Consider the following 13,398-nt stretch of genomic DNA (forward strand, 5'->3'; position numbering starts at 1 on the left):
TTGCGGCTCTCCACAACTCCTGGAAAACTCCAAGAAGTTTGGAATTAGCAAGGTTGGTATATATACCACGCATTGCTGCACTGCAACACCTAGATGTTCATAAGTTTGAAATGCATGTATATTCTTGTAGTTTTGTATTATTATCGTACATCCAGATCCAATCAGTAAGGAGAACGAAAAAAAAAGAATAATATCAGAAGGCAAAAGAAAACAAAATGCCGGCTTCTAATAAAGTATTTCTATCGGTGGTGCTCGGAGCCGCATGCCTCTACTTTTATGATGTGCAATATAATCAGGGCCAGAATGTTGAGGCATTAGGACTTTATAATTGGAATAGGCGTAAGCAAACTGTCAGTGCATTCACTCGACAGATGGATTTCAGTCCATCGGCAGCTTCTAGTTATGGAGAAAACAAGTACTCGCAATTCAGTGATGGTGCGAAGGACAAGTATCTTCAGGCTAAGAAGCAGGCCGAGGCAGCATATGCATCTGCCTATGACAACATGATTGCTGCCCAGAAGGGACTTTCTGGACATTACTCTGACTTGAAGAACTGGGGCGAGGAGAAAAACAGTGAGGCCAAAGAGCAGTATGAGAAGACTGTGAAGCAACTGGATGATGCACGCAAGAATCTTCAACAGTATGGATCGGATGCTGTTTCCCAGGTCGATGCAGCTTACTCCAAGATGACAGACTCCGTGAAATCTCAGTATGTGAAGGTTTCTGATAAGATATCTGCGGGAAATGAGAGATCAAAGGAACTTGCTCAGGATGCATATGATAGTGCACTCTCTCAGTTCGATGTTGCTAAAGCCAAGTTGGACAGCTCTAAGAAGTTTTTCGGTGTTTGGAAGAGTGACCAGTACGATCAGTTCAAGAGACAGTATGATGCATCCAGGAAGCATGTAGAGGATACAAAGAAATCGTTGCAACAGTATGGCGAGGACACTATTAAGAAAGCTGAAGATGCTCATAAGAGAAGAGCGGATGCAATCCGGAATTCTTTTGGTAATACGAAGGAACAGGCCGAGAATTATTACTTTGAACTTGCAGCCAGTGCGGAGGAGTTACGGAAGAGTGTTCAGGCCCAAGGTACTGCAGCCTCGGCCGAAATCCAGAAAAAGGCTGCTGATGCTCAGCAAGCTGCTTTCTTGGCCGAACAGAACCTCAAAAAGTATGGCAAAGATGCTTATAAGCAGACCACCGACAAGTTCGTTCAACTCTCTGATGATATGAAGAAGTCATATGCCAAAAATGCAGATGCTCTCGAAAGGCAATGGGACAAAGCGACTTCTAATGTTAAGGGAACATATGAAACCATGGCCGGAAAAGTTCAGAGTGGAATTGATGCTGTTCAAGATGCTGCATCAGAAGGTTATAATTCCGTTGTGACTGAAGCCAACAAAGCGTACGCTTCTGCTTATGACAAGTACAGGGAGGCTCAAGAGGCTGTTGATGAAGTGAACTCTGGATTTTTGTCCTGGACTTCAGAGCAATCAAAGCAGGCTTCGGAGAAGTTGGCTGAGGCCAAAAAACAATGGGAAGACTCCAAGAGTGCGTTGGATAAATATGGATCCGACGCAGCAAAGAAAGCTCAAGACAAGTACGATTCTACCATCAGTGCTATACAGAATTCTTTTGGATCGTCAAAAGATGCTGCAGTTGAAAGATATAATGAGTTTGCTGCCCAAGTTGAAGCAGCACAGAATGCTATTGAGGCCAAAGGAAAAGCCAATGCTCAAGATGCCCAGGATAAACTTGACCAGGCAAGATATAATCTTGCATTAGCAAAAGACAATCTTAAGAAGTATGGCCGTAATGCAGCGAAGGATGCTCAGAATAATTACTCTAAGTTAACACAAAGAGCAAAAGATTCTTACGCTGCGGCAGCTGAGCAGTTTTCATCAAAGTACAATGATGTTAGCAAGGCTGCTAGGAAGAGTTTGAGAGAATCATACGAAGCGGCCGAAAAGAAATCTGAAGAGGCATATTTGAAAGCATTGGACAGATACAATTATGCAGTGAAGTCTAGTGAGGAATTCCAACAGAAGGCCTCTGATTGGAATGACAAGAATAAGGCGGAAGCTCGGAAATCTATTGACGAGGCAAAAGCTGCTTTGGATAGTGCTCAGAAATCACTTTTGGAATATGGTGATGAGGCTATGTCCGAGGCAAGGAAGAACTACGATGAGGGTGTTGAGCGGATCAGGGCTTCTTTTGGTAAAACTAAAGAAGATGCTGCTAATGCGTATGTGAACGCTCAAAATGAGGTTCAGAGTTATGAAAAGCAATTAGATTCCCTTAAAGCCAGCTGGTTTGGATGGAACAAGCAGCAACAGGAGGTCATTCAGCAGAAACTTGACCAATCTCACAAGCAGTTGGTGCTTAGTGAGGAACATCTCAAGGACTTTGGTTCTGATTTCAAGGCTGAAGTTGAAAACAAGTTCAAGAAATGAGTATGGAGTGATGTTATATGTATGGGACATTCGATACGTTTCACCGTTTTTGCAGGATATTTATGATATTGTATTTTCTTTTTTTGACTTTTTATTGTAGTTGCTTCATATTTTAAAAGTTGCAAGGCTTTACATAATGGCAATTAATATAAGACATGAATTAATTCCCAGCCATTTAACAACAAAGCGGCCCGTACAAATCTAATTTTATTTTTTTCGCGAAAAGGAATTCACCATCAGAATCAGCGCGCGAAAATACGTCGATTTTTACCATTTTTTGCGGGCAAACCTGCACTGGCGCGGACGGATCCAAAAAATATGGTCGAAAAATTACCATCCGATCCGATTTAAAGATGTCATTAATAAATGGTCAAACCATTTAGCATTAACAGGCATATATATTTTTGGAAAAAATTGCGAGAGTAATGCCCGATTATGCAAAATTCAGGGTCCACTCATATATTGGCTTCGTTCATAAATAAAAAGTAATTCAAAAGGATGATTCTCTAATGTATTTACTAAACTTTAGGTCATTTCTAGTCAATAAGTGTGGCTAAAAATATTGTAAATATACTAGATGAAATAAATTTATATATTTTCCTCCCAAAGGTTGTGAAAGCGTTTTGGAAAGGAAATAATACCATATCACAACCATGTTACAAAGCACTGATTGAAGAGACCTAGATGAAGTTTGGGGTAATTATGGAAATAGTACTGCAATATATTGTAAGAGATACTACTGAAACAATAAATTTATTTTCACCTACAATTGAATATGATGTTGATTCCCTCAGAAAAGAGTTACTTGAAAAATACAAGGATTTTCACATAGTACATGAAAGGTTCCGTCACATAAGGATTGTGATATACTCTTGTAAAGATTGTCATTGTTTATATTGGATTCAGATTTTAATAATTGAAAACAAACGTTTAAGAAAGGAAAGATTTGTTAAGTTGATGATCATGATGAAAGTATATTTAGCCTGTGCAATTATTGGGCTAAAGTTATCCAACACATTCTTGCAAACAAGCTTTATTGGTTCCTTATCGGCAGCTTTGATTTTTTTTACTTTGTTACTTCTTGTTTTATAATCGATATATCTACTATTTGTATTTGCCATTACTTTGCTGTTCTTTTTGAACCAATGATTTCTGCTATTTTATGTTGTTCTACGTTGATAATATGAGTAGTAGTTGAAGTTCAATCTGGCACAAAATTCTGAGGGAGGAAAAAATAAATATGTACTAATCGGCATGAATATGCATAGCATTAATTGGCATGCTCGTTAACTAGCACTAATGGGCATACTTATTTAGATACAAAAAAAATGATTTGTATACTGTTTTTTAAAAAACATTTACGGAAGACAATAGGAAACATTTTTTGGTAATTATGTAAAGCCTTGAAAAATTGATTTATCTTACAAATGCATCATCATTTGCTTGATTCTGTAGTTTTTGGGGCGATTGAAATATTCAACTTGTTCAAAGAAAGACGTGTAAAACAACCACAACCAATGATAAATACATCTTTTAATAATATGCCTTTTATTTCGAATATAACAACTGGCTGGAGAATCATCCAATTATACGTATATATATATCAACAAAATTTCATGAGAGTAAAAATGTGTTTGCACCTTCATTCATAGCTTTAATAAGACGCTGTCGAAGGACATCCTTCGAAGAATATTCAGGAAGCTTCAAATAATTAGCACAAGTCATCACACTTGGTAGGTAATTATCTGGCTTAAGTTTACCTTCTGCGGGTTTACGGACCACAGTAAACTCGGGGTGTAACGCCTTGAACCCACCGATAGGTAATTTTGGCGATCCTGTGAGGAACTGCAAGAACTTTCTTCTGTCATTCTTGTCAAAAGATGACAGCACTTCAAGTAGATTCTGGAAACTTGGTGATTCGACAGTATAGCCATGGTCGGCCTTTACAACACCAAGTAAAGTTTCAAGTGACCAATCCTCATCGGCACTACCTAACAGTTTAGTGAGTTCATCGGAGGAGAATATTGCCATCGAAGAATAGGGGAAGACTGTACTAAAACCCTTTTTAAATGCCTGTATTTGCTCCCAAACACCCTTTCCGACAGTTGCTTGTACGACATCATTAACGTAAGCCTCAAGGTTAACTTCAGTGACTTGAACATTCGCTCCATTTTCAACAAGTTGAATATCATTATAACCAGGAAGAACGTATGATAGCGAAAGATCAGTTAGATTTGCTTCCTTTTTAACATTATCATCCAAATAAGATATTAAGAATGACAACGATTTAAACAACTCTGGATCAACACCTTTCAAAATATCAAGAAGTTTTGTTTCTCCAGGCAATTCTGGAAATTTCGAAAGTTCGAAGAATAACGGATTAAAGGCAAAATCAACAATTCTGTTATCTAATAGGGCTCTAGCGATAAATTTTCCAAGAATCGAGAAATGATGAAGCGACTTCTGATAGATCCGAGCTTTCCTGTCCATTGGCCGTGGAAAAAGACCCGTGCGATAGTTCACATACAGACTATTAGAACCATCAGTATCCCTCCAAAGATTCAATTCTTTTTTGCAGAATTCCTTGGATACATTCGCATAAAACTCTAAAGTTGGTCCCATGCCGGTTCCTGCTTCATCAAAGTACTCAATTTCTAACAATCCTGGAGCGCTTGCATAGCCATCAAGAACCTTTATTGCACCTTGGAAAAGTTTCTTACGTGATAAACGGAACTTGTGCCTAACAGGCCTTCCAAGCTGAACAACATTCCTAGCATTTAATGCAGAATTATTATCTCCTTGCTGCTTGTTTCTGCTCTGCCATAAATCAATTAATCTAGAATATCCGAAGGAGGTTGACTGCAAAAAAAATACTCTTGTTTCTAAAGGAAAAACAAATGGAAAATTTCTTGTAATATCAATAGACCAGTCGGGCAACGTGCCACTTGCAACAATTAAAGGCTCCTCAAGTTGCCTGTTCAGTTTTGCAGTTAATTTGTAATTCAAAAATAATGCATCTGAGGCACCCGGGTTTGTCGTCCTGCCATTAATACGGTGCAATACTTTGAGTAAATGTAACACTTCTATGGTAACAGGATCCCCTAAAGAGGAAATATCTGAATCACCAGAATTGGTGGAAGTAATATAACCCGCATTTGAATCAACTGGATAAAGTTCATCATCTGGTTCATTAGTTGAACCAAGAACTTTACGAAAGTTCACAACATGAGGAAGGGCTGTCCAGATAAGTCTTGGAGACACTATTTCATGTGGATTCTTTTGTAATGATCTATATATCGCGCCATAAACCGTAGTACCGGGAGGAACAACCTCACCGTTAATCAAAAATTCAATATGGTAACTTTCATTAGGCGTAGCCCTGGCAGCTCTTTCATTCGACGGAGAAAATACACGAAGTATACTCTTAATCCTATTCAGCCTTGACTGCATAAATAGATCTATTGATTTGAATGTTGCAATTGCATGAATCATCAGAAGAACCTTACGTTCAGATTCATCCAACGTTTCATCAGATGAAACGAGTTTAATTCGAAGTTGTTTTGCCATAGATGAGGCACGCGTGTCAGATCGTAAGGATGTTCCACTCGTAACGATACAGAACGACTCTGTTCTCTCTAGTGCTTCCTCCAATTTGCGTACCAATATTGTTAATGGAAGCTTTTCCTCGGATCCTAAAATACTAGATCTCGAGCAAAATATATTCTGAAATGACATAACACAAAAGGACTTCAAATCTTCAGACAATAGAGTTTTCAAGAGCACATCTATAATTCCGGAGGATGTCAATTCAAAACTTGAAATAGCCTCTGCGTCATTATCTGTACTGATGCAATATGCAAATCTTGTCCATAGGTTCATCCATTGCTTCTCTGAATAATTCACTTGTCCCTTATTTGATAGCAAGATTCCTATTTCCTCAAGTTCTTTCATGTGCTTAGATCTCGAAGTACCATGAGAAGCCAGTAACGTTTGATAGTCCTGACTCACTTCATGACATAGTTGATCCAAACTGTATAATACTTTTCCTATTGGAATGAGGGCAGCCCCATCATCTTCATACTCATTCAAGTGCCTAAATGAAGAAAATATTGACCTTGGCGTTTCTGATTCATGAACTTCAGAACCATCAGAAATCTCAGAATCAGTCTCTGGCATTTCATCTTCATCGTAAACATCATCCTCATTTGTATGCTCATGCGTATCATCATCAGAACCATTTATATTGCGAGCACCCTCTTCATCATCCACACTCATTTGTGAGAAAGTGTTACCTTCGTTAGCAATGTTGATTTTTGAACTCTGATTTATAACATTTTCATCCTGGTCCAATACGGTAAGGAGCCGCTGAGTATGTGATAACATACCCTCTCTATCGAAATCACGTAGGAAAAGCTCGGGAGATCTTGTAACCAATACATGCGCAATTAAAAAGGCCCCATAAATAAGAATACACGGACGAATTCTATCCAGAGAGCTCACAGAGGAGTCATATCTAAGCAAAGAATTTTTTCCTTGTGTAATAATTGAAGCCAAAATAGTTGAGATATTTGAATCATAGACTATTGTTCCAATACTATTTTGGTCCAATGAAGCACATGAACGGAGTATACAAACCAATGATAACCTCCTTATTCTATAATCAACTGTGGCACTGTATATGTTGATCAATATCGGAAACACTTCCCCAACATATTTGGAATATATTTCGACATATTTTGAATCGGAAAGAAGTTCTATACGCTTCTTATTAGAAATTTCTTCTTCCTGTGCCCTCCTCATTCCTAAATAATTACCTACATCCAACTTTTCATCTGACCTCTCTCTCCGAACAAATGGTATTGTGGATGCCACTAATTTCAAAACAGATAGCAATAATTCTTTCGGTGTTGACATTAAAGCTTCAATTGAAACTGTCCCGCTTTTACCACTTGAATCCGCAGAATTGTCATCGTCTTTTTCAAATTTGGTTGACAATGCATTGATATTAACGGTTGAAGAGGAATTACTGCCGTCAACATCGGTTTTCTCAAAATTTAAAAGGGACTGCTTAATAATTTGACCAAGATGACACAATTGCATGAGGGTTAAAGATAAATCTGGTGAACTGTGACACATTAATGTTAAGGAGCCAAGAAGCTTAATACAAGCTCCAAAGCTCACTATTCTATTGGAACTGTGATGATTTCCCAAGCAACTTGGAAATATACTAACCATTCCCTTTAGAAGGCTCAAATTAATAAGCTCAGACAATACCTCTGGAGTTTTTTCAAAGTTCCTGATGATTTTGGAAATTGCAAGCCAAGCACTTTCCACACAAGATGAATCAGTATATTCGGTGGCCACACGCTCTACTGTTGGTAATATATTCCTTATTTCTGCCAATTTAGACTTCGGAATATGATCGCAGGAATTGACAAGTAAACTAAGAGCTTTTCTTTGAGAATGTATGGTGAAAAAGTCCAAATATGTAAGGTACGATGAAATATTAGACCTCTCCATTATTTCATCCCCAGCATCCCTCGATATCATCTCTAGTGTTTGCAATGCTTGTTCTGCAAGATCAATATAATCTATAACAGCAAGTCTAGATGAAAGGGCTTCGATTACATTGCATTCAACCATTGTATGAACAGCCTCTGGGGAAACCTCAAGTATATTATATAAACAACGACAAGAAACCAACTGAATCTGCAACAATTCTTGATATTTCGGATCGTTTAAAATAGAAACTAGCTCTGTTGTCAAAGAAGTAACAGGAAGCCCTCTCTCTGCAACCAAACCATTCATCATAAGCAGCTTTCCACTGAGCTGATTCAATGTCTCCTGGACAATATATGGGTCCGTTTCCGTCTGCAGTTGGTCAATCATAGCTTGAATTTCTGATCCATCGGCAAGAATTTCCTCAAAGCCAGTCCCTGAAAGGAATCTTCCCAGAGCATTCCGAAATGATCTGGCATTTGCATCAGAATCAGACCTTGCATCTGTAGAGTCGGAATTTGCCCCGGAATCTCTTTGGGACCGCCAAAAGTTTTCCGAATAGCCAGCATTACTCGAATTGACGGCATGGCGAGAGGGGTAATAACTGGAATCACCATGACTGGAAGATCCTTCATTTCTTGAGCTTTCGTAATTATTATGACCATGACCACCATCATCATCATCATCATCATCGTCATTGTTACTATCATTACTGAGATAATCGTCATCCATATCATCGGAGACATTTCTTTGTTGCACCTGAACACCGTTGGAATTGGAATTTCGATTTATGCCACCTTCGTCCCTCTGCTTCTCACAATACCTTTCATAATCCTTACGTGCTTGAGAAGAACGCCGGTAACTTCCAGTTAGCCATCTCAAAGCCGCGTCCTCCTCGTTCTCCTCTTTATCTTCCATATTTCCACGCACAGAAGATGTAACAGAAGGCTTTATTCCAGATCTCAATTTCCGTCCTGACAAATGTTCGATTTCCTCATCATCTTCACCCTCCGATAGCATATCAGCATCAGAGCCTCCATTTGAATTTGGAATATCCCGCGATGCTTGCTTTCTGATGTTGCTAAACGAGACCTTACTGTTCGATGAACGAACTTTAGAAAGACACTGCTTTTGTTTCATGGTCAAAAAGCAAAAATACCAACAAATTCGGAAAGAAGATTGAATTTGACAGAATATGAGGTATATCGATCAGTAAACTGCGCTTATATAGTAGTGAGAAGTGAAGTCTTTGGAGTGATTAAATTTGTGCAAGGAAAATAGGAAATAATAGTAGTAATAGAACTGCTGAGCTGACTGTTTTCTATAGCAGAACACGCCCTTCTTCTAAATTTGAATAATCAAGATTTGGGCAATTTGTGAGGGTATCACATAAAGGCGGAAAAGCGCGATCGGTTTTAAGATGGAGCAACGCTGGAGTATGAGAGAGGCAAAATAATTGCGCGGCGATTGGTGAGGAGTCCTATTTTTTTTCATATCTTTTTTTGGCATCTCCATAATATGTGCACCCGAGATGGCCTGACTTGATTAATTTTCAGTGAGTGGTATTCACTGCAAAATCATCAAATCTTTGGGTAGAAAGTCTTCAAGTTATATTGTTGCTTACACTTTATTTTTATAGATCTATTCGAAAAGTACTTTTTTATTTAAGATTATATTGTCTGACAAATGTATGCAGTAGCGACTGAACCTGATAATCTAGTCCTTCCTACTAATCTTGGAAATTTAACATGATCCTTCCCCAAAAGATCGGTAATAGAAAATGTCAATGTGATCCGTCGACTTATTATTGACATAAATTCTTAGTATCTAATAATTTTTCGCATTTGTTACTTGCATTTCCCAAAAGCATCTGTTTATGGCTAAGCTTTTGTGTTCATGTTGTATATTAATCAATACTAGCTTCTTTTTCATAGCCAAATAGTGCTTGAGCGATTCCTACACATAATTTCTGAGAATTGTAGGGTGAAAAAAAAAATTAAAAAAATAATAATAACTGAAAAATTTTTATCAGGATAATCATGGTATAACTAATAGTATTCGTTTCTTCGTTACATTCAAGGGCGTATAGTCTTAAAACAAGAAAGAACATAAAATGCCAAGATCAAAAAGATCGAAACTGGTGACTTTAGCCAGAACTGAGAAGAAGGGACGTGCTAACAAGGTCAGAATATTTGATGACGTTAGAAAAGCTTTGGATACACATAGATATGTGTGGGCCTTAGATCTCGAAGGACTGCGAACCCCAGATATGCAGGATCTCAGGCGTGACTGGACTGGTTCTAAGTTGATATTAGGAAAGAAAAAGGTTCTTAGAAAGGCATTAGGTGAAACGCCAGAAGAAGAATACAAGGACAATCTAAACGAACTAACCGATTACGATAGTGATGGATTTGTTGGATATCTTTTCACAGACGAGACGCCTGAAACTGTTGAGGCTTATTTTAGAGCATATGTTAAGACAGGCTTCTCTAGAGCTAAGAGCAAGTCCCCAATAACATTTGTTGTTCCAGAAGGTATATTGTACTCTAGAGCAGGACAAATTCCTGTGGAGGAGGATGTTCCAATGCAACACACTATGGAGCCAATGCTCAGAAACAAGTTTGAGATGCCAACTAAGATAGTGAAAGGAAAGATTACTTTGACAGAATCATATCCTGTGGTAAAGGAAGGTGAGGTGCTCAGTGTTAAGCAGGCACTTATTTTGAAGACTTTCGGTGTTGCCGCCGCTGAATTTAGAGTGAAGATGTTGGCCTATCATGATGGTGAATCAAGCAAAGTAACAGAGGTGGATGGTAAGAAAAAGCCAAAGAAAGGAGCTGCCGATGAAGCAGATGATAAAGAATAAAAAGCATCAGGAAATATTCGCCTTAATTTATCCATTATAAGGCTATTATTGTCTCTTTTTTATTTTATTCCTGGACAGTTAGATATATAACCAATAATCGAGTGTATTATTATTATCGTGGTTGAATATAGTACGCGCACTGATGTGCAATTTATTGTTGGTAGTACTGCAATCAAGGCTGTGCTTTTTTTTTTTTTTTTTTTGCGCTCTTACGATTTCCTTGGATTGTTTTTTTCGCGTTCACACACAGGTCATATCTCTGTCGGTGATCATTTATGTAATGAGAAATAAATGTATTGCATATAAAGTAAATTTCACTGCTGGCGAGAGAGGTCATATATTAAGTTTAATTCAAAGCCCTATACAGAATCTTGTTAACTATTCTGTGTGGAGGTTTATTGCCAATTTTGAGAGCGCATACTGAAAGTTGAATTACTTTCTGTCTGCAAGAAGCATAAGACGATAAGCAGCTTTACCGCAAGCTTATAAGCCTTTGTTATATAATATTTGTGGAAGTAATTGTTGGTATGACGGAGACAAACAGTAAAGAGCAAGATGTTTTTGAGCTTCCGGGTCAGGTCGGACGAAAAACAGGATTTCGAATGACCAGAACACCAAAGAAGGACAAAAATGGACTCGAGAATTTGGAGGATTTTTTCCTTTCCGATGATGAGTATAGTGGTTCGGAATCGGTGAAGCCTGCGGAAAGTATCAGAAGACTGAAGATACGGCGTGCAAAAGTACATAAAATAGCACTACCAGAGCCACAGGTTGTTGAAGTAAGCGATGATGATGTTCCAAAGGCATATTCAAGTTCTGGAGACGAGAGTGACGACAATGAAGATAGCCGAGCGGATGAATTGATTAAGTCGGCAGCAGTTTTTGGCTCTCCTATAAAACCTAGTTTTCGAGGAGTAAATTCAGAAGAAAATTCGAGTAATCACGAATTAGAATCAGAAAATGACCAAGTGCCTGACGAGGATGCAGATAAAATAGTTCAACGACCAAAAAGCAAAGACAAAGTCGCATCCGTGAAATCACCTGAAAATAATGCTACAGTTGATCCACTCTCGAAATCTTCTGACAGCTCTAAGCGATTGCTTAAGAATTCGTCTAGTCTGACGAAACAAATTGCATTACATCAGAAAGGTCGCTCAAAGAAGTTTGACTATATATCTGTCTCTAGCGATGAGGATGAGCAACTGATAGATGGCAAGAAAGAAAGTATCGATAAGGACAATAACTCCGGTGATGAAGTCATAGCACAGCAGAGTAAAAGCATAGTTCGAAACAGCCTTAAATCTGCAAAGAGATTATCTTCTGAGGTGAATAAACCATCTAAAACCATTGAAACAAGCACCAAAAATTCTAATGCGAGAAGTAAAATCAAAGCCAAGAACCAAAGCAAAGCTAAACAATCAAGACGACATAAACCAAAGCCACAAACTAGTATTCAAAAGCCAATTAGACATTCCACCCGGACGAAAGTGAAACCCGTTGCATGGTGGAGAAATGAACGCGTTGTGTATAAAATGAAAAAAGAGCATGGGGCTTATGTCAGAGAAGTTGAAAATGTCGTTCATAGACCTGATGACCTAACTGTGGATAACGAGCGTCGCTTAAAGCGAATTGAAGCTCGATCTCCATCACGTTCCCCTAAAAGGCGTCGCAAGTCACACAGCATAACCAATCGAACTAGAGTTGTACATAAGGCCTCCCAAAATCCGGAAAATCTAATTATCGACTTGGATGCTGATGTGGGAGCAGCATACGGTGAGAACAATGATCTCAATGGTCGGGTATATTCGACTGTACAAAAAGGTGACGAGAAAGAAGAAGAACAAGAAAGTACTGTTTCTCGTCGTGAATCATTAGAAAATAATCATAGAAGGAAGTCAACCTCTGGAAGTGTCCGTTTGAATGCTCGAGAAGCAAGATGGATGAAGGATAAATCCTTAACTATTCCCGTTTTCGATGGCCCAGGTTCTGAGAAACAGATTGAAAGAACGGTTGCGTGGGCTCCGAACCAATCAAAGAATATTACAATTATCAGGAACAAGAAGGAATACTTTAAAATTAAAACATTATTTGATCAAGATGTTGAGTTTAGTGGAGCAGGAATATTAGAACTTCCTGTCAATTCCCGAAAGTCTGTCAAATCAAATGAAGATACATACTTTGTGTTTTATGTTATCGATGGAAAATTGGAAGTTTCTATATCGCATAATGTTTTTGTTGTTACCCAAGGAAGCTCCTTTGAAATTCCGATGGGAAACTTTTATCGCTTTGAGAATAAGGGTGATAAGCCAGCAAAGCTCTTTTTTGTTCAATCAAAATATGTTGTGGTTGCTGATCCTGATGATAGTGATCTTCAAAGTGCAGAGGAATGAGCTAACTTTTATTTTCTGACTTTGGACAATGCCTGCTGATGTTCAGGAAAGAGCATTACTCACTATTATCATGCACTGATGGTTTTGTTTATTTTGTTTTTCTTACTGTATCTATTCACCGATGTAATTTTATATTTCAGACTGTATCATAGGCGTTTACGCAGAAACATGATTCATGAAGACAGCA

At 38.3% G+C, this 13,398-nt stretch overlaps 4 protein-coding genes across 4 annotated transcripts; 3 read left to right on the forward strand and 1 right to left on the reverse strand.

The window, feature by feature from the left end:
• Positions 1-215: 215 nt before the first annotated feature.
• Positions 216-2,456, forward strand: BRETT_003756 (uncharacterized protein; the record flags this gene model as incomplete). Its single annotated transcript, XM_041282260.1, has 1 exon — positions 216-2,456. One exon carries the CDS (start codon positions 216-218, stop codon positions 2,454-2,456), a length of 2,241 nt encoding a protein of 746 aa, XP_041136099.1.
• A 1,614-nt stretch (positions 2,457-4,070) lies between these two features.
• Positions 4,071-9,095, reverse strand: BRETT_003757 (uncharacterized protein; the record flags this gene model as incomplete). The annotated part of the gene is made up of 1 exon (XM_041282261.1): positions 4,071-9,095. One exon carries the CDS (start codon positions 9,093-9,095, stop codon positions 4,071-4,073), a length of 5,025 nt encoding a protein of 1,674 aa, XP_041136100.1.
• A 973-nt stretch (positions 9,096-10,068) lies between these two features.
• On the forward strand, positions 10,069-10,821 carry MRT4 (mRNA turnover and ribosome assembly protein; the record flags this gene model as incomplete). Its single annotated transcript, XM_041282262.1, has 1 exon — positions 10,069-10,821. The coding sequence occupies one exon, from the start codon at positions 10,069-10,071 to the stop codon at positions 10,819-10,821; it is 753 nt and encodes a 250-aa protein (XP_041136101.1).
• A 527-nt stretch (positions 10,822-11,348) lies between these two features.
• BRETT_003759 (uncharacterized protein) lies at positions 11,349-13,211 on the forward strand (the record flags this gene model as incomplete). Its single annotated transcript, XM_041282263.1, has 1 exon — positions 11,349-13,211. One exon carries the CDS (start codon positions 11,349-11,351, stop codon positions 13,209-13,211), a length of 1,863 nt encoding a protein of 620 aa, XP_041136102.1.
• Between the last annotated feature and the right edge of the window lie 187 nt (positions 13,212-13,398).

Source organism: Brettanomyces bruxellensis, chromosome 6 (assembly GCF_011074885.1).
Source record: "Brettanomyces bruxellensis chromosome 6, complete sequence".
Taxonomy (NCBI): domain Eukaryota; kingdom Fungi; phylum Ascomycota; class Pichiomycetes; order Pichiales; family Pichiaceae; genus Brettanomyces; species Brettanomyces bruxellensis.